The sequence below is a fragment of the Juglans regia genome, chromosome 1 (genome assembly GCF_001411555.2).
Source record: "Juglans regia cultivar Chandler chromosome 1, Walnut 2.0, whole genome shotgun sequence".
Taxonomy (NCBI): domain Eukaryota; kingdom Viridiplantae; phylum Streptophyta; class Magnoliopsida; order Fagales; family Juglandaceae; genus Juglans; species Juglans regia.
In genome coordinates, this window is record NC_049901.1 from 16,475,045 (window position 1) to 16,498,914 (window position 23,870).

Below are 23,870 nucleotides of genomic sequence, written 5' to 3' on the forward strand. Positions count from 1 at the left end.
GTGGTAAACGGAATCGTGGTCATCGAAGGTGATGCCTAGTGGTGGTCTTTGTGGAAGGTTTGCTAGGAGGGCAAGCTTGTTCCGGCGATCCAACTCCCAGGTCCCTCTCTCATGTGTTGAGAGCTGGGTGTTGTCCCTCCCACAGGTGGCATTGCCAGTGAAGCTTTCATCTTTGCTACTCCACTTGGCGGTGACACGCTCCTTCCCGACAGCCCATTTTCCCCTGAGGAAGACGTCCTGGTCCTTGTCCTGTACTGTGGTGGCTGCAGGACCCGACGCAAGTGCCGAGTCTGTCCACCACTTGGCCCTGTGTTTGCGTGGCTTGGTCGACCTCGGAGGTCAAATTGGAGCGTGGCACCAAAGCGTCCATGGTCATGGTGGCCAAGGGTGTAGTAGCAATAACTTCACGATGGACCGAGTCTTGGCTACAACCATGTAAAAGGGAGGATTATTTGGGCTCAGGTGGCAATCAAGCATGTGGCTTGGTTGACAATGGACTTTAAGGTTCCACTAGTGCATGGCTTTTTCCAAGTGGTGTACTTAGAATTGGAAGTGGGGTTTGCAGTTGTAGGGTTGGGATTATCATCGAAATCCCAGCTAGGAACACACCAGCTCATTTTCCGAGGAGAGAATGAGAGTAGTAGTGGTTAGTAGTTACGAGCCATATTAATGGATATGTTGGTGTAGGAAGAGGACAAAAAATCTATGCTCATGTCTTCTTTCTTCTTTGTGAAGGATTTGATGGAGGTGTGCCAACCTTCAGGATCTGACATTAAGAATACTAAAACAGAGAAATAGAGGAACTTGTGATTGGATTTGGGTTTGCACACTGAAAAAAGAAACAGAACCTCATCTTCTTTCTTCTTTGCTTTTTTTATTCATAAAATAAGTGATGGCGTCAACTTCGTGCATGAAAATTCCTATACGTAGCGGTATCCTTTTTTAAATATTTGAAACAAAATTACACTAGAGGTCAAAGTGAGCAGTCACTTTTTAGGACAGAGTAGCAACACCATTTTCTTATTTATTATTAGGTACTTTTTTAAAATACGGATGGTGCGGTACTCTATTCTTTTAAATAATGTCGTATTATTAAAATTGCTTACATAACTAACATTATTTTACTTATAAGGTGTCTAATTCGCTACTTAAACAATTTTTGAACTACAAACTCTTTGTTTGGTAGCATTCTATTATATATTATTCCTTCTACTATTTTGTATATTGATAGCGAGAAAGACCCTCTTTAATAGTTTGTAATAATTTTTACCTATTTATAACATGCAAGCTTGCTTAAAAAAAAAAAAAAAAAAATTATTTAGTGAACTTTTGTTATAATGTTTTGAGTTTTTTGAAGATAAGTTGGTCAAGTCCAATAAGTAAATGGTGTTGTACAGTCCAGAAAGTTTTCTTTTTAGTCAGCCCAGAAAGGTTGGTTTCATGCCCAACTACAACGAGGGCTTTTACAAAATCAACCTACTTAAAATAAATGTTAGATTTATACAAATTTTTTTTATTTTAAATTTAATATGTTAAATTTATTTCATAATAATAAATATTTTATAATCTAACATATTAGATCAAGATATATTAATTTGTAATTTTTTATAAGTAACATAAAAATTAAATTAAAATAAATAAATATTTCTTCCTAAGTTTTCGTAAAATATCTATATTGACCAAATGTTTCTTTTCTAACACATCTAGCATATCATACCACAATCTTTTCAGAGGTTTGTAAAGAAAACTCATCAAGTGTTAAAAGGCACTTCTATAGGAGTGAGTTGCAGGCACGCATAATTGGGGTATATCAAACCTTTGTTACATTCCAAGATAGCTGTTTTAAGTGATGCATTGTCTCATAAATTACACATTACCAATTCCTAGAAATATAACCTCCTTCAGAAAAACATTAGCACCATTACACTACAGTTACCATCTTAATGCGGATCAGATAGACAATAAAATGGAACTTGTATATATAGATGAGCGTATAGAAAAGGCAGGCTCAAAATGGTGTAGCAATTCCACTCCTTGTTTCTGTAGGGCTGTATAAAGCAGACCTGTTCCTAGGTCGATTCTCCTCCAACTGCTTCACGACTTCATCCATTGTAGGTCTAACTGAAGCCACTGGAGCACAGCAACCCATTGCAAGCTTCAATGCATGAACCAAACCCTCTTCCATTGGACTCCTGATTCCCTTTAAGACTTCCACATCAAAAACCTCCATTGTTGTCTCCTCCAAAACTGCCACTTTCACCATTGAAGGTAAATCAACAAATTCCCCGCTTCTTCCATTTTTTCCAGGTTTCTTTCCTATCAAGATTTCCAATAAAAATATCCCATATGCATAGACATCTGTCCTAGAATTGCATTTCTTCATTCTTTGAAGCTCTGGTGCTTTGTAACCGTCAGTTTTTGCAAGTGCCACCATTTCATCAGCTATGGCTGGGACCATTAGCTTGTCAAGCCCAAACTCAGTGAGCCTTGCAACAAAAAACTCATCTACAAGCACATTTTTGGACCTCACATTTCCATGAGTAATGGGTACCTCAAGACCTGTATGAAGATATGATAGTCCTCTGGCTATACCCAATGCAATCTTGTGCCTTCGAGCCCAGTTCAGCACTGGTTTTCCTGCTCTAGTTTCTGTAGCCAACCAGAACAGATAAAATGACAGTTTGGTGAACTACCATGAGGGCTCAAAATTTGCAAAGAAAATGATAGAGAAGCACCCAGGTAAACTATGCACCAACTTAGATGGCTTTTTAAATCAGCCTCACTTATTCTCTTTTAATTTTGATTGTATGTCTAAGCAAGTAATGGAGAGCTTTTAAGTTCGGGTGTTTGTGCTTGTATATTTAGACAATCATGCACAAGTGTTGCTCTTGTATACATTATGTGTACTTGGGCTATGCCTATTCTCATTAATAAAATTCTTCTTTACTGATCAAAAATAAAAAGTTCGGGTGTTTATGAGGACTGGAACTTGCAACTCATTTCTCCATTGCACATAAGTTGTGGCTCGCTGCATCTTGCAAGCTCATATTTGAAACTTACATATCACCGTGACAGTAGGCTCTCATGAGTTTTGACAGTGACTAGGCATAAGTAATGAGAAAGGACACAGTGGATCAAAAGGTATTGCTTCACCCTCCAGGTCTACATAAATCTCATGACCGAGCCTGAGGGCAGCTCCTGTCCTGAAAATTCAGTTTTCAGGAATGTTATGAGAATGGAAGTTCTGGTCCACTTCCATTATTTAGGTAGGGTTTTTACTAGTTTGTGAGGCATGGGTTGAGAGAGGTCTATCAATCCCTACTTGAGGCTGAAGACAACTCGTAGGAAGGTTCTTGCCTCCTTGGTGTTTTAGCACCCAAGATTTTATTCTTTGGTTATCATGTAGCGTTACAGGTATCCCTATGGTCTGTTTAAAAAAAAAAAAATCTTCTTTTTTTTTTTAATAAGAAATTTCAGAAAATTCATGCTGTAATGTTTTCTAATGCCAGTGGAACTTTTCAATACATAACTCTATGCTCTTCTTCATCCTAATCTTTGCCATCCCCAGTTGCACTTGGTGATATGGCACATCCAAGTGGAAGCCACTTAAGTGGTTGATATAAGAAGTTTCTTGAAATGTGACACATCATTATGTGCATTGGGGATGACTAGGTTCAGAATAAAGAGTAGTATTGTTCCATAGCCAGATAGCCAAGGACTGTTAATGATGTAACTTCTTGGGTGCTCGTGTTATCTTCTCAAACCCGGACTTGGGGTAAGATATGAACAATGATGGGAATTAAGTTTTCATCAAACGAGGATTCACTCTTTGATAAGGGTTATTTACTAAATCAACACAGCGATGTTAACTTTTCTACTTCACAGTGATGACGAGCTACAGTTATTCCATATCTGAATGAGATACAGGATGAATAACAAGCAGAGGAAAGCACAGAAGAAAAAAAAGTACATACCGTGTAAAAGATCATGGAGGGTTCTGTGAGGAAGATAGTCATAAATGAGGAGTTTTTCCCCTCGCTTCCCCTGATAGAAAGCTCTCAATGGAATCAAATTCTCATGGCGAATCTTTCCCAGTTGCTTTATCACCGGTAAACATGAACTCCTATCTTTGCAACTACCTTCCCTCAACAATCTCAAAGCAATGGTCCCTCCATCGGAAAGCTTTGCCTTATAAACGGTTCCATAGCTCGTCTTCTCCAGAACTTGCCCGGTTGCATTCAACACATCCTCTAACGTCAAATGCTCTCCACCTTGAAACAAAATAAGCTTGCCTTCACCACCACCACCACCAACACCAACGCCAACGCCTACATCACCATCACCATCACCATCTTCAATATCTTCTCCTTCCTCAAATTCATCTCCACTCTCTCCCCTACTCTTCCGCTTCTTATTTTGCACATACCCAATCAACAGTGAAGCCAAAACCACTGCTCCAGTCATCAAACCAATCACAATGCCGGCAATTGCACCCGGGCTCAATCCAGAACTTCCACGACAACTTTTCAAAGGTAATCCACAAAGCCCCGGATTGTTTCCCTCAAACACCTCCACACCATATTTTGATTCTCCAAAAATGGGCAAGGCCCCACTAAAATTATTGTGGGAAAGATTCAATTTCTCAAGGTTTAGTCCAGATAAACTCTCTGGAATTGAACCAGAAAATATATTATTCCCAAGATCAAGCTCTTTAAGCCCAAGGAACCTGGTTATGAATTCGGGAAAATTCCCAGTAAGATTGTTGTTACCCAAATCCAAGACCTGTAAATTCTTGCACGTAGAGTTCGGTAATGCAGGTTCAGGGACTGACCCAGACAGTGAATTACCATGAAGCCTAAGAGAAACAAGTCCATCACACAAGTTCCAGATAGACGGTGCTAAAGCCCCACTCAACAAATTGTTACCCAAATCAATTTCAGAGAGTGAAGAGCTATAGCCAAGCTCAAGAGGGATTGTTCCACTCAGTGAGTTGAAGTTAAGGAAGAGACTTTGAAGCATGGAAAACTCACCCAGCTCTCTGGGCAGTGAACCGGTGAGATTAGCAGAGGGAAGCTGAAGGGAGAGAAGGTGCAGAGAAGGGTCTTTGAAGAGAGAGAGGTTGTTCCATTGTGGGGAAGAGATTTGATTACAGAGCAAAAGAGAGCCATTGGAGAATACCCATTTGAGCCCTCTCCATTGGCACAAAGGTACAGAAGAATTCCATGAAGATAGCAAAAGGTTCTCAGTGTTACCTTGCAATGAAGCTCTGATCTTTCCCAAGAGAAGCTCAACATCCGGAGAAGCGGAAGACAAAGAAGCAGACTCAGCGTGTGTGGAGCCTGCAGTGAAGAAGACAAGCAGGAAGAAGAAGAAAATGTATGGACTCAAAAGGTTCAGAAGCGCCATCGAATGAAGCTGGAGAGAGAGAGAGAGAGCGCAAAGGGGGTGAGCGTGGTGGTGGTGTATACCTCAAAAGAGGTTCTCTTTTTCCTGGGAAAGCTGACAGTGTGTTGACTGTGAGTAATCTGATAGTCTAATAATGTTTACGGTCATGATTTTGAGAATGCATCTCATACTGTATTGCAAGTGTAAGCATCCTCCACCTTGGTCCTACACCGTTGGATGTGTAACCAAGGACTTTAACGATGATTCCCACAGTGGCAAATTAGGGATGAGGTAGCACTTAAACCCTCACAGACAGGTTTGCCAACATAAATAACTTATTGCTCTTGCTTTTATACTATTTTCCTTCGAAATTTGCAGTTTTGCATTCTTTGAGGAAGAAACGCTTGCACTGCAGAACGACGACACCGAGACGTGTCTTTTCAAGACAAGGATTGAGGGATTATCACTGGTGCATTTGACACTTGGTCCTCCAATGTTTTTGTAACCATACACATGTTGTTGATCTTTGACCCCTGACGTCTGATCAGACACCTGTGATAGGGTATGATGGGTGTGTGCTTGTCTAGATGCACCGTGATATATATTATTTGTGGGTCTTGGTGGGGCCCTTGTGCTTCTGGGTCAGAGTACAAAGAAAGAGTGCAAACCTAAAGAAGAAGAAGAAGAAAAGATATGAATCTGTGAATGTATGTTCCACAGCCAGTGAGCTCTCAGACGTGAAGGAGAGGGTCATTGAGTGTGAGCATGGAGATGGATAAAGTAAGGACTTTAAAGTTTAAAGGTGTGTTGTTCACGTGGAGTGAGATCCAGCTATCTATCTGGTGGGTCTCACTTTAGGGTTAGCAAATATCCTTTTCAACAAAGTTCAGCAATTATTATTTTTGTTTCATTATTTTCTCATTTAAATGATTTGGTTCTCTCTCATTTTTTTGTGGTTCAATCAAAGTAGAGTATAGGAGAGACCCAAGTTGCAAAATCTAGCACTTAAGATTTGTTTGGATTGTTGCTAATTTGATATCAGCTTTTAAGAGACTTGTCAAAAGGAAAAAGACAGAGACTTTTAAGAGAGGCTTGCCTGTACTCTAAGCGAAATCAATGTACATAAAATTGACCGTTACAACTAATCATATCCATACAACTTTTTTTTTTTCTAATTAATTAATATAATAATGTATTTTTTAAAAAAAATTGAAGACCGCCGTTTGGATTGAGAAGTGATCTCATCTTATCTCATCATTATAATTTTTTTAAATTTTCACATAAAATGTAATAAACAATGTAACAATTTCAAATATCAAAATAATAATAATATTCGAATAATATTTTATTCAACTCATCTTAAACTATCTTATTTGATCACATCTCATCTCTCAATCTAAACCGCCGTAATATGATAAGGTATCTTTATTAAAAGTATCAAAATTATTTTTAAAATTTTAAATTTAATATATAAAAAGAATAGTAAAAAATATTATGAGTGTATTATTACTCAAAAAGTTGTGTAGTTTGGATCCGGATAATAAAAGTGGTTGGTATTTGAGGAAGTGAGACCCGATTAGAGCCCAGCACATAACATGTTGCTTGGCAGTTCACTGTGCAGACTCACGCCAGCATATGCAATCATTTCTTTCCTTAACCCTCTAATAAGATTCTCCTCACTCCTACTTTTTATCATGATCTTTGACCTTTCTGTGCTCTGTTCTTGGTTTAAATGTTTCAAAGTGGAATGAGAAAGCCATTTTTTCTCACCCAACTCATATAATTTAGATTATGCTATATTTATAAATAAATTATATAAAAATTAATTTTATAAACAAATATAATTTTATCTAATTGATTAAATCTATTTTATAATAAAAATAATTTTATAATCAAACAAATCACATCAAATCACGTCAGTTTATAAAATTATTTTTGTGTAATCTTTGTGACTAGAATATTTTTCTATTATTTATAGGTTACACTATTATAATTGAAGAGATAAATAGGATTTTAGTTCAATTCTAATTAAAAGATTAATGAAAAAATATGTAAAAATAGGTAATGCAACATAATTTCAATCTAGAAAGTTTGAGGATACAATATATTTGTATTAATCATTTGGAATATAAAATATCAAACAAAAAATGTGTTGTTCTCCTAAATAACAAAAATTCAGCTGAGTACTTTTTTTTTCTCCTCTATGCATGGTAAGGACTATATAAACAGGGTTTTGCACTTGATATTCTCATTGTTTCAACCAAATTTATTTACTCTTCAAGACGCAGCAGAACTGCAGTATATCCTCCAAAGCTAGTCGAATATACAGCCAACACCAAAAATCTTTCTAACCAGATGCCACTGCACTGCATACGGTTTTTCAGCAACTATTTCATGGTATTGCATGGCATGCCTGCCATCCAATGTTTTGGAGTGAGCAAAAAGCAAACACCATAAGATCCCTAAACACTCTGTCAATGCTTTCATATATATATATATATATAGATGCCACATATGCACCTGGAAAGCCGCTTTTCTTGAGAGAGTAGATCATTCTATTGTCTGTAGATGTCCTGGCATCCACTCAACACCCTTTTCTAGTGTCATTTGGGGTAACAGCTTTCTAGCATTTTAGGAGGACAATCAAAAGAGAGAGATTATGTTAAGAGTCTCATTTATGCATAGAGAGGACACTCGGATTTACCAACATTTCTTTCACCAGAAGCATATTGGCATTGAAATTTGATCAGCATGGTAGAAACATGCTGATTACTTTACTGGTTTTGTCCCCAACAACATTATTTCTAAATGATGTATTTATTTACCAAACTATTATTTAGATCATCACTCCAGAATTGTGGACAACAACTTTTGGTCAAAGGAAGTTACTTCATGTCTTATATCTATATCCCATTTGACGAATTCATGGCTGAGGTCCCCAAACAACAAAAAAACCCCAAATTGATCTGAAAACACATTTACTGTAGAAGTCTAAAAGATCAGTTAGCCTTGAAGCACCGCTGCCAAAACCAATCAACCAACCTTATTGGTGATAGTTAACATAAGCGTGCGGTGTAACATTGGTGGGAAAATTGTGCAATTTGTAACAAATTACACGTTCCAACTACCAGAACTGACAAATAACACTAGTTTAATTTTTATCATTAAACTTGAGGGAAAAAAAATAAAAAACAATTTTCCCGTATCTTTAAGAATATATCATTGTGCATTGTAAGATATCAAACTCTTGTATAACTGTGATCAGGGCTATGCAGAAAAGGTGCTGACCCGATCTGCCCGTACGAACCGACCCGATCCATCAGATAAAAAGCGGGTTGAACGAACTTGCGGGTCAAACCCGCTAACTGTCAGTTTCAATCCGACAATCACAGACTTTATGCCATCCATACCTAAATCTCAAACCATAGCTGCCATCACTCATATTTTCTCTCTGTTATCACCTAAGTCGTTGTCGTCGGCGAAGTCCGTGCCTTGCCTGTGCTGCGGCTACGCGATAGGGTTGATAGTAAGCCAAGCTCGCGAGGTCAGAGGCGCAATTTTGTTGCAACGTTGGGCCCTATTTTCTTCGATGCGCTGTAGACTCGGATAGATCCGATGGAGAGCGAAAGGAATAAACTCATTCAACAGCACAAAACTCCAACCTTTTAGATATTAAATCCAAACGTAGAAATGGAAAACACTATGACTCTCTAATAAAAAATTGATTAGACACAAAACAACGTCGATTTATTAGCAAAGAACTACTTGGATCTCTGCCTCATCTTTCGGTGCTACCTCTTCAACCTCCTCATGCGCTTCTTCTTCCACTGTGAAACCAAAGAGCAAATCCCAGTACGAGATTAGGAAAATTAAAAAACACCCATTTTTAAGTTTTTAGATCGAGCAAATAGTAGGGTCCGACAAATATCATACGGCAATAAGACTACAATCAAATCTTACCTTGGCCCTCATGGTGATTCCATGTCTAAGTTCCTTCTCACCCTCGCTTTCGAAACCTAGTAGTTCGGAGTAGACTGCACAGAGAACGATTTGGAGGCTTTGAGAGAATTTACAGCAATTGAAGAAGAAACCCATGTATAGGTTGTGGGTTCGGAGGGGTTTCAAAAGACATTTCTGGAGATTGGTCGATATGAAACGGGTTGAGTCGACTAGAGTCGGGTTGGATTTTTTTGTATTAGCATGAATGTCGGGTCGGGCCCAAATCAAGCACGGTTTGGTCGGGTTGCAGGCCTAACTGTGATACATCCACCAAATGAATACAAACAAGGCTCAGCATTGAAGAAATAGGATATTTAAATGCATTTGTATGCCTTTGTTTTTCCTAAAATCTTGATTCATTCATATTTACAACTGCACCATAGGCTGCCAATTATGCACCTATAATTGAAAAATTACCAATAATCCCCACATGAACAAGACCCATCCTCAAAATGGTGAAAGCGCTTCCGGTCACGCACAATAATCTTACGTTTATAAATTTTTGAGATTAGTTTCATAGAAGAGTGACAGTCTTCACAGACACGTAGGTTCTTAACTATCCGAAGTGGCGAATGAGGGCTTGTACTGATTAAGCCAAAGGCAACTGCAATCTTCTCGCTGTGATAGTGTAAGGCACTTTCTTTCTCTTCTTCATCCATGTTGAGCAAGACTTGTGCAGTGTTTGGTCTATAGCCTATCAACTTCAATTGGTTAGAAATTTCCTCCAACATGGCATGTATTTCTTTGGCTCTATGATGGGAGTCATCTTCTACCAGAAACTCATGAATTTCTCCATCAAGCTCAATCCAACTGCATCCAGGGTCTTTCTGTATGTCCATCTCCTTCATTGTCAACCTCACCCCTGCAACTGACTCCCAATTTCCTGAAGAGGCATAAATATTTGAGAGAGCCACATAGGATCCACTATCATTAGGAGCCATATCCATCAGCTTTTCTGCTACTCGTTTTCCCATCTCCATGTTTCCATACATCTTACATGCACCAAGCAAGGCCTTCCATATCACATCATCAGGCTTAATTGGTATGTTTAATATAAGCTTTTCAGCTTCTTCTAAAAGTCCAGCACGACCGAATAGATCAACCATACACCCGTAATGATCAATTCTAGGTTCTAAACCAACTACCTTAACCATGTGGTTGAAAAAGTATTTTCCCTCGTCCACCAAGCCAGCATGGCTACATGCACTCAGCACCCCAATATAAGTAACATCACTAGGTGTCACTCCAGCTCTGTCCATCCTCGAAAAATAATCAATCGCATCATTTGCTTTCCCATGCATTGCAAGCCCGCCGATCACTGCATTCCAAGTGATTGCGTTCTTTTTCGGCAACCTCTCAAAAACTTGAAGCGCCTCCTCAATGCTCCCACACTTTGAATACATATCAACCAAAGCAGAACCAAGCACATCATCAATGTCAATCTCTTTCTTCTCTGCATACAAGTGAACCCATTTCCCCAGTTCAAGTGCTCCAAGACGTGAAATCGCCGGCAGAACACTAACCAATGTCACATAATTTGGGTATACATCTTCCATCTGCATCTCACGAAACATCTCTATTGCCTCCTTAAAAAACCCATTCTGCGCATAGCCAGATATCATCACATTCCAAGACACCATACTTCTTTGAGGCATTCTATCAAACAACTCCCTAACAGCACCAAACATCCCAAGTCTCACATACCCATCAACCATAACATTCCACAAAACTACCATCCCCTCATCCCTTCTCTTATTCGTCATAACTGCATCCCCTTTACCAAATTCAATCACATTCCTATGGAACAATACATGGGCATCCTCGATAATCCCACACATTACATACAACCTAACAAGATTGCTAACCACAAACTCATCACTATCCAATCCATACTTCACAACCAGCCCATGAACTTGCTTCCCTTCTCTAATCCTCGCCGTTCGAGCACAGGCTTTCAACACAGAAGGAAACGTAAACTGATTGGGTTGCACAAAACCATCACAAACCATTCGACAGAACAAAAAAAAGGCCCCCAATAGATTGTCATCATCATTGCTCTCAGAAAGACCTCTGATTATGGTGTTCCACGAAAAGCAATTGGGTTGGCGTATCTGGTCGAAAACCTTCCGTGCGTATTCGACATTGCGGTCATTTGAAAGCGCACAGAATCTGAGGACTTCAGCTGCGGCCAGAGGGTCGTGGATTTGGGCGGTCTTGATCATGTGGGCATGGACTTGCTTTAGGTCTCTGATGGTTTTGCAGAGTGTGATCTGTGGGAACAATGAGGATGGGTGAAGAGGAGAAATTGTGGGCTTGCAGATTGTGGAATTCATGGGGGTGAGGCTGAGACTCTGTGGGATTTAGAAGAAAAGAGACTGAACTTTGTGGATTGGATTTCTGTTGAAGTCGAAGACGTGGGTGGGAGCTGAGATAACTACTATTACGACTGTGGCTGCCATTTCAATCGTCTAACGCCACGTCAACTTGTCATCTCCAAAGTTTTAAACTTTTATTTTATTTATATATATATATATAGAAATAAAGATTTATTTATATTATATCAGAATATCTTCCTTATTTTAATTTTTAATTATTAACAATAAATACTACTCATCATCCTACGCCACACATCTTATATATTTTAACGTTTTTTGCTTTCTATAAATAACTTTAAAAAGAAAAGTGCATGGGAGGAACCCAATTGTTAGCTGTCGAAACAGTTTACCTTCTAGTAATGAGTCAACGACTCCAGATCCGGGAGAAAGAGGATTAGCTTTTTATGTGACCATGTTATGTGCTTCGATGCACAATCCTAGGAATGGCATAGCAGCCTGCTGGTCAAATTAGATACAGCATTCCCAAAAGCAAACGGGCAAAGGGATAAAGGATACTTGTAACGGATGACATATCGATATGTGCATGGCACTCTACATACTAGACGCATGGAAAGTTTGGTGTAATTTCCCCATACAGCCACTTCAACGCAAAAAGAAGCTAAAACATGGCGTCGTGTTAAAGGGAAGGCTTCCTCCAAGATTAGATAACGGAGTAGAGGCAGGGAGGGCTCAACCAGAAGGAGAACTTGAAAACACTGCAAGTTCTATAAAGCAATGCAGAACTCTAGTGGATTGGGCCAATGTAAAGGAGCATCTTATTTACAACTTAATATTACAAAACAAAATGAAATACTTTATACTTTGTTCTTCTTCTCAGTGCATAACCACAACTTTCATGCAAAAATCGTAGCCTGTGTAAATTGAATCATTGAGAGTCGAGTCAGCTTAAAAGTCTCATTGGTGTTACTTGTACTTTTCCATTATTCTTCTCGCTTCTTCTAGGGTAGTGTCATCTGTAGAGGTGGTGCCTCCACCCCCTCTTGGCCCGTCATCTCTATTGAAGGCAATGAATATAAAATATACAAGTCCCATGGTGGCCTGCAATCATATGGTGCTTTATTCCTTGCATTCAAATAAAATACTAAAAAAAAACTTTAGAAACATTGATATTGCATAATGTAATCGCTTTAAACTTTGAAAAATGCACCCCAGCCCCTTTTCCCCTTTCTTTTCCTTCCGTCACAAAAAAGTGAACCATTGAGCACAGAGAAATAGACAGCATACCAGTACAAAGAAAGCTGTAGACAAGAAAGACGAGAGTACAAACAACGTAGCGGCAAGTGCAGCTACTGTGACAGAAATCCTTGCAATTGGTCTTGGTACAGAATCCTAGAACCAAAAAAATGTTGAAAAAATATGAGAACAAAGTGCTGCCACAATGAAGAATAACAGTAGGTCTAGATCATACACAAAACAGCCAATAAGTTTGATAGGGTAGACTTGGAAAGGAAACAATATAAACTTACAGGCACCAGATTGGTTCCTGCCTCGATTCCATCCTTCCCAACCTTCCACACTGTTTGAAGAGCTATTTAACGAAACCAAAATGGAAGTTAGTACAATCAAAACATAAACTCAACAATCGATATTTTGTTTACTTTAAAGTGCAGGATATTGTCAACTCATGAAATATAGAAAGCTAGCCCAATTGTCGACTCTGATTTAGAGTGACCCACAAGAAATTCAATGCTGGTACTGAATCCTTTTAGTATAACTGAATGCATCACAATAGATCTGAATAAATCAATGAAACAAAGTAAACAAACCAAGCCCAAGATCATAAGATGGGCTTTTTGAATGAAAGCATGTTATATCAAGCTCAAAGTTACTTTAAAACTGGCTCTTACCAAGATGTCAACCTTTCATGGTGTTATGCTAAAGCCCCATGATTCATGAAAGGAGAAGGGCCATCCAAGAAACTAGGCTGACATCATGAGAGAAATATTATTCAAAATAGAGACTTTAAGTCCTTTGAATTCTATATTCTGGTCATATGGATGGATAGGGCTAAACCTAATTAAGGGCTATGATTTTGGTTTTAAGGTTTAACCTCTTACAAGTAGAAGTTATGGCAGCTGTCCAAGGATATCTGACCTTTCACTATAAACAAAAATTCCCTCTAGCTTCTATATTCTTCTGAAAGCTGCACCATTTCTATACTCATCAGGATGAAACCTAGTGATCAAAGAGCAATCTTTGGATGAGCTGCTGACTCACAAGTCTTGGGTTGAGTTCACATTTGCAATTGTAGATGGTGATTTGTGACCTTGATACATGATTTTGGCAGGTGGATTTGTGTATCCAGATTTTACTCCTGGGGATGGATTCAGGCCTTGCTCTTGTGAGGTTCCATGTCATCCAAAAAATAAAAAATTCTTACCATTTATTAAGCACCCAAAAAGAGGTTTTTCCTTTATTCTCCTTCAAGAAACCTCAATTCCAAATAAATCTAATTACAACATTATTTCATCATGCTCCCAACTATGTCAGAACATTAGAGGGGTAGGGAAATCTATGCAATTGGTTATAAAACTGAAAAAAGTTCGCCCTCCATAATTCCATGGGTTCTAGAAAGTCCAGAAGCGAAGAGGGTAGGAAACAATTATAATAGATCCTTTACAAGAGAACCTAGAATGCTGAAGAAACTTGGAAGCAAAAACTCTGTCACAACATTCAGGTGGAACAAAATATTTTTTCATCGGTACTCTACTTGAGCAAACAACAAATCCTACATGGCAATCTGCTTGCTATAAACAAGAGAAATTCCATCAGTTGGGATATCTAATAGAATGACAATAAGAGCTTCAAATGCAGGAGAGTATAGCCTCCTTATCTAATGTGAACGTACTTTTAATACTTGGTAGCATTTAAACTCTAGCATAAAGCTCTCCTGAGCACTATCTTATGTTATTCATATGAATGTTTTCAAAAGTACATAAGAAAAAGACCAAAACGATCCTGATTAAGAGCATAGTTTCAATAACAAGGGTGTAACTTAAAATGAAAACTAAAAAACTAATGATAATTAGTCATTTAGTTAATTTGTACAATCGAGGCTGTGCTTTAAGAGAGAGTTTGAATACAGCAATTGGCAGAAGCTAAAAAAACCTAGAATGCTTGCAGAAAGATGAAAGAAGACAACTCTGATTTCAGCAGTATGCTGTTCCTTGGGGAATAGTAGGTTTTATTCAGAAATTGCAAGATATCATGCACCTCATTCAACCATTCAGGTTAAATTTCTCAAGGTAATCAAGTTGCCCCAAATTAGTACAATGCTTCAACAATTCTATTACAGGGGTTTCTAACATTACCGTGTATCTTCGAAAGGTCGTGTTAGATTATTTTGTGTATCATGAACATCCAAGGCGGTGTCATTATTAATTTCTATATTCAAAAAAGGAACTTAATGCAAAACCATTCATCTATAGGCAACCGGACTAGCAAGTCTCGTTTCAATTCAACCTTGCCTCACAAGCTAGGTAAACATCTTATTTCAACGATTAAAACCTCATTTTAATGGCAAAAAACCATAAAATATAATGGCATTTTCTAGTTCCACACGTTTTTATTTTTCTCCACTCCAGTAAAGATAGGAATCTCAATAAACAATGCCACAATCAAATGATAATTTTCTTTTGATATTAAGTTGCGAAGTTACTCTTAATTTTCTCCCAAATTATCCCTACAAACCAGTCCACTAGTAATTTTTTTCCATTCTTTATCAAAAAACAGACAATTACATTCATAATTAACCAAAATACCGCAAACACAGATAGGATCATTACTCAGCCACGTTGGAGTAAATTCGAAAACCATTGTTAGCAAGCAAATAAAGAGAACCAAGTGAAGCTAACCTTTCAAGAAATTAGACTGCGCAGCGAAGACAGCGAATGATGAGCGAGATTTCTGGGTTCTAAGATGGATGCTTGAGAGCAAAGATTGTTTCTTTGACTTCAAAAAGGATTCGGAGGAAAGGAACTGAGACTGGGTGAGACGCAGGGCTTGATTTTTGTAACATTTTGGAGTGCGCGGTGAAATGAAGCACATACTATGGAAAATAGCTGAGGAAGCCATGTTTGCTGAACTTTACTTCATCAAACACGCTGCTACAATACATAAGGTGATTTGGAATTCAGACGCCGTATCCGTTTCTCTGAACCTCACAAAGCTTTGAGGCTTTGAGACGGTAGGGCCCATAGAAGGATGGCCCGACCCGGCCCGAATTTTGGAAAAGGGTTTTCTCAATTGGGTTAGAAATGACGTTTTATTTTTTGTTTTTTGTTTTCAGTCGTATATAAGTTTACATGTCAGGTTTTGCATGATATTTTATTTAATTGACTTAACCTATGTTATATTAACTGATGTGATTAGAAATTATAAAATCAAGTATGTTTCGTTAAGAAGTATTTTGAGAAATTTTTTAGAATTTTTCTTTGAAAGATTTTGAGATACATTTTTATTGGATTCGTGAAATTATACAGAAAAATTCAAGTAAAAGCTTTTCGAAATATGCTTTTTATTAAAGTTTGTGAAACTGTGTAGATCAAATTGAAAAGTTGTTATAAATATAATTCTTTTAAAGTAGTATTTTTTTAGATTTGGTAAAATCGGTTTTTATTTTTGTGTTTCTTTTCATTGAAACATAAGAAAATGATCAAATGAAAAATTAGAGTGAAAGATATTTGAATTGAAGTAACTTTTTTTTTTTTTTTAACAAAAATTGGGGTCAATGATATTTTTGAATTAATTTTTAACTGTCAAACTAGGCGCTGAATTGATAGTTTAGATAAAGCGAAATAGGAGAATGATCCAAATGACACTTCTCTCTCTCTCACTCTCTAAAAAAAAAAAATCTCCAAACCCAGATCTGGTTTTTTTGCCGAAGAGGAGGGGGAGACCTCGGCTTCCTTCTCACTCACCTTCTCTTCTTTTTCCATATACTCATTTTGTCTATAAAGTTAATTGTCCTTTTCTTAGTTGTTTTGCTTCCTCCAAGATCGAAAAAGACAGATATGCAATTTTAGGCAATATTCGAGAGATACGCACGGCATTAGAAGGATCCCAAGCCGCAAATCTTTTAGAGAGAAGTGGTGGTTTCGCAAAAATCACTGCAAGTGGGCCTCACGTGTCGCTCATTCTCGAAACTTTTCTCACCACACACGTCGAACCAATGGACTCACCACCATCAGATCCTTCAGATCTAATTATTGTGGATGCAAAGAGACAGGCGTGTGGACCCCGCGCACCATTACATATTCTGAAGTCTACTAGAGTTGATCCAAACTGTAATCTATCCATTTTCACATTTATCTTAATGCTTTCCTTATCATTTTCCTTACTGCTTTTCTCAAATTTTGCTAGGATACTTTTATACTTAAAGAGTTTAGTAAAATATTCGAATAACTACAATATTTGTGCGATAACATCTAACGCAATGGAGTTCAGATTTTTTAATTGACTTTTTATTATTAGAGTTGTCCTATTTGACCATAGGATCATGAAGACGAGGCAGAGGAATTTCTCAATAGCCACTTCAAGACAAAATGCAGTCATCACCATGGCCTACGATCATGGAACTATAATCCCACTCTCGGATTGTATAAAAACCGCCACTTTGTGCGGCTCCATCTTAGCAGGGAAGGATAGGAAAAATTGATTTGTTTCCACGGTCTATTTCTTTTTCTTTTTACATAGTACTAAATTGGCTAAGAATGGGTGTTTGCTGGGGTCCCTACCCCATACTCATGTATTTTTGTATCCCTTAATTATAATTTATCGAGCTTACTTAGAAAAAATGAAAAAAGTGAGACAGTAAGATCATTGATTTTATAATTGAAAAATCCGTTGGTCTGTGCGGTTTAAGCACAAAACCAACACCAACCTACCAAACATTTTGAGTAGCCCAAACCGACAAAATTAATTGAAGGGAGGGTAAAGAACCGATCGGTTTGGTGTCGGTGGAGCTGCGGTCTCTTCATTAGTTTAGGTCATTGGTGACGGCCGACGATGACGATTTGGGAGCCAAAAAATATTAAACTTTATGCTGTATTTGAATGTTAAGTTGAATTGAGTTGAGTTAAGTTAAGTTGAGTTAAGATGATAAAATATTATTATAATATTATTTTTTAATATTATTATTATTTTAGAATTTGAAAAAGTTGAATTGTTTATTATATTTTGTATTGAAATTTGAAAAAATTGTAATGATGAGTATGATTTTCAAGAGCATATTTTAAAAAGATTTATATACAAACATATTTGTTTTGGACTACCATTTTGTATAAAATCCAAGAAAAACCTATCTCTGAAATTTTCGAAATTTAAAAACAAAACAAAACGTGTTTAGATTCCATAATGGGAGGTTCCCAAGGTCATGCATTGGGCAGCACCCTTTCTTTTGCTCAAATTGACTTGCTTAGAGACTTGCGTAAAAAGTCATATGATCACATTTATTCCTTAGACGCGTAGCTAAATAAACAATGCCAATTGGGGGGGTGAAAGTAGGTTGATCCACCACATGCTCAAGCCTTGAAATTAGGAATATCTTTACATTAATAATTACTTATGACAATCAATAGGACATTTCTCATATCAATAGGACATTCATTGAGTAAAATAAATTATACATGACCAAATTAAACGCTGTTCAGAAGAAACTTAGGCTTCAATTTATTTAAGAAAAACATATTGAACCCAACTCAACTCATTTAAAACTAATTATCGATAAGATTCATTATTTTTTTAATTTTTCATAAAAAGACGTTAAATACATCTTAACGAGACTCACAAAATATTACTATTCATAATTCATTTTAACTCATCTCAATATTTAAATGCAATTTAAATATTTTCGGGATAAAATTTATGTGGGAAATGTAGGAAGAAAAAAAAAATAGTGGCAGAGAACTCTTATTATTAAGCGCAAAAATATGCTTTGCATTCTGTGATGAATTTGTCCCGAAGAGATCAAGATGATGCTTCTCTCTTGTTATCTGTGTCACGTGAATTTTTATTTTGTTTTATATTATTTTTTTCTGTGCTGAATGAATTGCTTTCTCTTATATAATAATTCTGTCCATGGTTGCATGTCTGAGGAGTGGGAAATTTCAAGTGAGAAGCATGACACCCCCAGAACCCCACTATAGAAGGAACAAAAAACAATAAATAAAATATATTAGGGAATCTCAAAATACTTTAGGACTAGGATTTATTAATTGCTCTCTGCAAAACTGGTATATTCCACAAAGCACTAGTTTCACTTCCATGTCTACTATTGTCTTGTGTAAAAAATATGAAGCCTAGAAAAGAAAGAAAAAACAATGATATGAAACTTCAAAGCATGGAAAATCCATTGCCCAAAAGTTCCACAGATGATAAGAAATGCTCCATGGGGAACAGCATTAAATTAAAATTTCAAACTTGAACACAGAGAAAAGAAAGGAATTAAGGTAATGTGAATGAGCTTCAAATTTCAAAGGGTTGGCTCAGTTATCAAAACTGAAACAGCCCATATCACTCACTATGTCGAGGGAAACAATGCAAAAACACATGAAACTATCTGCTAATGCGTACTCTAACAATGCCTATTCAATTCAGAGAGACTTAAAAAATATATAAATTTCTAGCAAAGAACAGAACCCCGAGGCGAAAGTGATGGTGGTGGAGTGGCTCCAAATCTTTCAATCTGTTTTCTCTTTCTTTGTCTCTCCTTTTCTTGCTTGACTGCAAAGAAAGTATAATACTATTATAGTAATGGCAGTACTGGTGACATAGTAGAGTGAGTTTGAGATAAGAATCAAGCAAAAAAGAGAGAGACCCAATGAAAAACCAAGACTGGTTGGGGTTTTGAGGCAATTGACAATGCCGATGCCGAGGCAGCACAGCGCCTACAACCACCATCCAATGCCGAGGCAATCCTTGATCACCACCCTCCTTCACAACCACAGCTATCATCTCCTTCTCTTCGTCCTTGTACTTTTGTCATCATTTCCTTCTTCTACAGGAAACAGTGAAGTTGTTACACTACATTCATGGCTTCACAGTTCTCAGCTCACACCCACTTCAGCTTTCTCCAGCTGGAACCCTTCAGACCCTGACCCTTGTAACTGGTCTTACATAACTTGTTCTTCTGGAAACTTTGTCACTGAGATCAGTATACAGTCTATTGAGCTGGCTCTTCCCTTTCCTTCCAACCTTTCCTCCCTTCACTTCCTCCAAAAGCTCATCGTTTCCGGTGCTAACCTCACCGGAACGATCTCTCCTGATGTTGGATATTGCACTGCACTTACAGTGATTGATGTTAGTTCAAACAGTTTGGTTGGAAGTATTCCTTCCAGCATTGGGAGGCTCCAAAATCTCCAGGACTTGATTTTGAACTCCAACCAGCTCACTGGACAAATTCCTGCAGAGCTCGGTGATTGCTTCCGCCTCAAGAATCTTGTTGTATTTGATAATTACTTGAGTGGGAAATTACCGGTGGAACTAGGCAAACTGTCAAACTTGGAAGTTATTCGTGCCGGAGGGAACAAAGACATTGCAGGAAATATTCCAGATGAGCTCGGAGACTGCCAGAATTTGAAGGTTCTGGGTCTTGCTGATACTAAACTTTCTGGTTCAATACCTGCTTCATTGGGTAAACTAAGCGCTCTCCAGACACTCTCAGTTTATACTACGATGCTCTCGGGTGAGATTCCCCCAGATATAGGCAACTGTTCGGAGCTTGTCAACTTATTCCTGTACGAAAATGATCTCTCAGGTTCACTTCCAGCAGAGTTGGGTAAGCTTCGGAAGCTGGAAAAGATGTTATTGTGGCAGAACAATTTTGATGGGACTATTCCTGAGGAAATCGGGAATTGCAAAAGCTTGAAAACTATTGACCTCTCATTGAATTCTTTCTCTGGAAGCATACCTCTTTCTTTTGGAAACCTCTCAAATCTTCAAGAGCTTATGCTTAGTAACAATAATATCTCCGGTTCAGTCCCATCAATGCTTTCAAATGCTTCAAGCCTCCTTCAGTTACAGCTTGATTCTAATCAGATATCAGGTCCGATTCCCGCTGAGCTTGGGATGTTGACAGAGCTAACAGTCTTCTTAGCCTGGCAGAACAAACTAGAAGGAAGCATTCCACCAGAATTGGCCGGTTGCAGGAGTTTGGAAGCCTTGGATTTGTCACACAATGCACTCACTGGTAGCTTACCTCCCGGACTATTTCATCTTCAAAATTTAACAAAGCTGCTATTGATTTCTAATGACATTTCGGGTTCCATCCCTCCTGAGATTGGTAACTGCCGTTCTCTTATCCGGCTTCGTTTAGCGAATAATAGAATCAGTGGGGAGATTCCAAAAGAAATTGGGTTCCTCAATAACCTTAGTTTCCTTGACCTGTCTGAAAATCGCATTGCTGGATCAGTGCCGGATGAGATCGGCAATTGTGCTGAACTGCAAATGCTGAACCTAAGTAATAACACCCTTGGAGGCACTTTGCCTAGTCCTTTATCTGCTCTGACCAATCTTCAGGTATTGGATGTTTCTGCAAATCAGTTTGTGGGTCAGATTCATGGGAGTTTTGGTAAACTCACTTCACTGAGCAGACTCGTACTTAGTAGGAACTCCCTCTCTGGATCAATCCCCTCCTCGCTTGGCCATTGTTCAAGTCTTCAGTTGCTTGATCTTAGCAGCAATGCACTTTCTGGCACAATCCCGGGTGAAATATTTGAAATTGAAGCTCTTGACATTGCTCTAAATCTGAGTTTTAATGCACTGTCTAGTGTCATCCCACCACAAATCTCAGCTCTCAACAAACTCTCCGTACTAGACCTGTCGCACAATAAGCTAGAAGGCGACTTGATGGCACTATCTGGGCTTGTAAATCTTGTTTCTCTGAACATTTCATACAATAATTTCACCGGTTATCTTCCAGACAGCAAGCTATTTAGACAGTTATCAGCAAAGGAGTTGGCAGGGAATCAAGGATTATGTTCCCAGGGTCACGATGCATGTTTCCTAAGCAACTCTACAACAATGGGTATGCCAAACAACAGTGGTTTCAAGAGGTCACAAAGAGTTCGATTAGCCATCGGGTTGCTAATTTCCTTGACCGTGGCATTGGCAATTTTTGGGGCTGTCGCAGTTTTTCGAGCACGGAAAATGATCAGAGATGATAATGATTCTGAGATGGGAGGGGATTCATTGCGTTGGCAGTTCACTCCATTCCAAAAGTTGAACTTCTCAGTTGAACAGGTTTTGAAGTGTCTAGTTGAGTCCAATGTAATCGGAAAGGGATGTTCAGGAATTGTTTATCGTGCAGAAATGGAAAATGGGGAATTGATTGCAGTAAAGAAGCTCTGGCCAACAACAATGGCTGCCGGATACAATTCCCAAAATGAAAGGTTAGGAATCAATAAAGGAATTCGTGATTCATTTTCAGCTGAAGTAAACACTCTTGGCTCCATCCGACACAAGAACATCGTAAGGTTCTTGGGTTGCTGTTGGAATCAAAACACAAGATTGCTAATGTATGATTACGTGGCCAATGGGAGCTTGGGAAGTATTCTTCATGAACGAAGCGGTAACTGCTTGGAATGGAACCTGAGATATCAGATTGTATTGGGGGCAGCTCAAGGTTTGGCTTATTTACACCATGACTGTGTTCCTCCTATTGTTCACAGGGACATCAAGGCCAACAACATCCTCATTGGTCTTGAATTTGAAACTTATATTGCTGATTTTGGGCTTGCCAAGCTTGTTGATGATGGAGATTTTGCACGGTCTTCCAACACCGTCGCAGGTTCCTACGGCTACATTGCTCCTGGTAAGTAAAATATCCTATTTTGATTGGAGATTTTCAAGTATTTATTTGTTAATAATTCCTAAATTAAATGGTAGAAAAGAACCAATATGTTTAAAACCGTATTAAAACTAACCTGGATTTTTTGTTAACAAATTCATAGATGTCAGTGAAGTACTTTTAAATGGTAGAAAAGATCATTCATATATACATAGCGATGAATTACTCTCCATTTGAGAAATTTCACAATGATAATTCCCATGTGACACTGTACTTTTCCTGCACTTTTGGTTTGCAGAGTACGGATACATGATGAAGATAACAGAGAAGAGTGATGTATATAGCTATGGTGTTGTGGTTTTAGAAGTGTTAACCGGGAAACAACCAATTGATCCGACTATACCAGATGGGCTTCACATTGTAGATTGGGTAAGGCAGAAGAGATCATCAGGGGGAGTTGAAGTGCTGGATCCAAGCTTAAGTACTGCTCGGCCAGAATCTGAAATTGAGGAAATGTTGCAGACCCTAGGTGTGGCTTTGCTCTGTGTAAATCCTTCCCCGGAAGACAGGCCATCCATGAAAGATGTAGCAGCAATGCTCAATGAGATAAGGCAGGAGAGAGAGGATCAGTGCTTGAAAATCGATATGCTTAATCTTCAGAGGTCTTTTGCAAATGATGGAAAAGAAACCTGTAATCACAGTGGAGGTAAATCAGAAGGGATGGAACACTCATACCTCCAAAGCAACAACACAAGCTTTTCTGCATCCTCATTGCTATACTCTTCTTCCTCCAATGCTAAAAAAACTTTCAAATAGTTGGTAGAAGGTCAGTCTTGCTAAGCAGTAAAGAGTTCCTTAATTAAACTATGTTTCTAGACCCTGCATGCGGTTGAGTTTCACCAATCTGGTTTCTTTATGTTAGAAAGACATGTTTCAATAAACAGAATCAGCAAAATTTCAACTTTGGTTCATATATATGTGATTCGTATTGCAACTGACAAGGGACATGTGCAATTAGTCAAGTCTGGTTGACCTTTTAGATCATACATTGGGGTAGAGTACTAATTATGTACTAGCAATAAATTGGTCATGTTTGGGAAGTGAGATGATCTCATCTCAAAACTTCACATAATTTTCTTCCCAAACATCATTCAAATACAAAATATTTTCAATTTCAAATCGTAAACTTTATTATCTAATCATTATAACTTTTTCAAATCTCTTTTTAAAAAAAAAATACAACCTTTCAAATTTTAAAACAAAAATAACATTAAAAAATTATGTTCAAACAATTTTTTAATATT

General features: G+C 38.0%; 4 protein-coding genes across 7 annotated transcripts; 1 reads left to right on the forward strand and 3 right to left on the reverse strand.

The window, feature by feature from the left end:
* Positions 1 to 1,756: 1,756 nt before the first annotated feature.
* LOC109006053 (putative kinase-like protein TMKL1) lies at positions 1,757 to 5,991 on the reverse strand. The gene is made up of 2 exons (XM_018985201.2): positions 3,975 to 5,991; positions 1,757 to 2,649 (listed from the first exon to the last, which is right to left on the reverse strand). Exons 1-2 carry the CDS (start codon positions 5,404 to 5,406, stop codon positions 2,009 to 2,011), a joined length of 2,073 nt encoding a protein of 690 aa, XP_018840746.1. The 5' UTR covers positions 5,407 to 5,991; the 3' UTR covers positions 1,757 to 2,008.
* A 2,606-nt stretch (positions 5,992 to 8,597) lies between these two features.
* On the reverse strand, positions 8,598 to 11,833 carry LOC109006055 (pentatricopeptide repeat-containing protein At5g48910). 2 transcript variants are annotated; one of them, XM_035683415.1, is made up of 3 exons: positions 9,346 to 11,833; positions 9,151 to 9,212; positions 8,598 to 8,979 (listed from the first exon to the last, which is right to left on the reverse strand). In XM_035683415.1, the coding sequence occupies exon 1, from the start codon at positions 11,715 to 11,717 to the stop codon at positions 9,798 to 9,800; it is 1,920 nt and encodes a 639-aa protein (XP_035539308.1). In that variant the 5' UTR covers positions 11,718 to 11,833; the 3' UTR covers positions 8,598 to 8,979; positions 9,151 to 9,212; positions 9,346 to 9,797. The 2 variants fall into 2 exon arrangements, with proteins under 2 accessions (XP_035539308.1, XP_018840748.1); XM_018985203.2 differs by having other exon boundaries at positions 8,598 to 9,212.
* A 633-nt stretch (positions 11,834 to 12,466) lies between these two features.
* Positions 12,467 to 15,923, reverse strand: LOC109006056. 3 transcript variants are annotated; one of them, XM_018985204.2, is made up of 4 exons: positions 15,635 to 15,923; positions 13,247 to 13,308; positions 13,005 to 13,109; positions 12,467 to 12,818 (listed from the first exon to the last, which is right to left on the reverse strand). In XM_018985204.2, exons 1-4 carry the CDS (start codon positions 15,852 to 15,854, stop codon positions 12,684 to 12,686), a joined length of 522 nt encoding a protein of 173 aa, XP_018840749.1. In that variant the 5' UTR covers positions 15,855 to 15,923; the 3' UTR covers positions 12,467 to 12,683. The 3 variants fall into 3 exon arrangements, with proteins under 3 accessions (XP_018840749.1, XP_018840751.1, XP_018840750.1); XM_018985206.2 differs by having other exon boundaries at positions 12,731 to 12,842; XM_018985205.2 differs by having other exon boundaries at positions 12,776 to 12,861.
* A 3,639-nt stretch (positions 15,924 to 19,562) lies between these two features.
* On the forward strand, positions 19,563 to 23,527 carry LOC109006054 (LRR receptor-like serine/threonine-protein kinase RCH1). Its single transcript, XM_018985202.2, has 2 exons — positions 19,563 to 22,590; positions 22,865 to 23,527. Exons 1-2 carry the CDS (start codon positions 19,641 to 19,643, stop codon positions 23,380 to 23,382), a joined length of 3,468 nt encoding a protein of 1,155 aa, XP_018840747.1. The 5' UTR covers positions 19,563 to 19,640; the 3' UTR covers positions 23,383 to 23,527.
* The last annotated feature ends 343 nt before the right edge of the window (positions 23,528 to 23,870 follow it).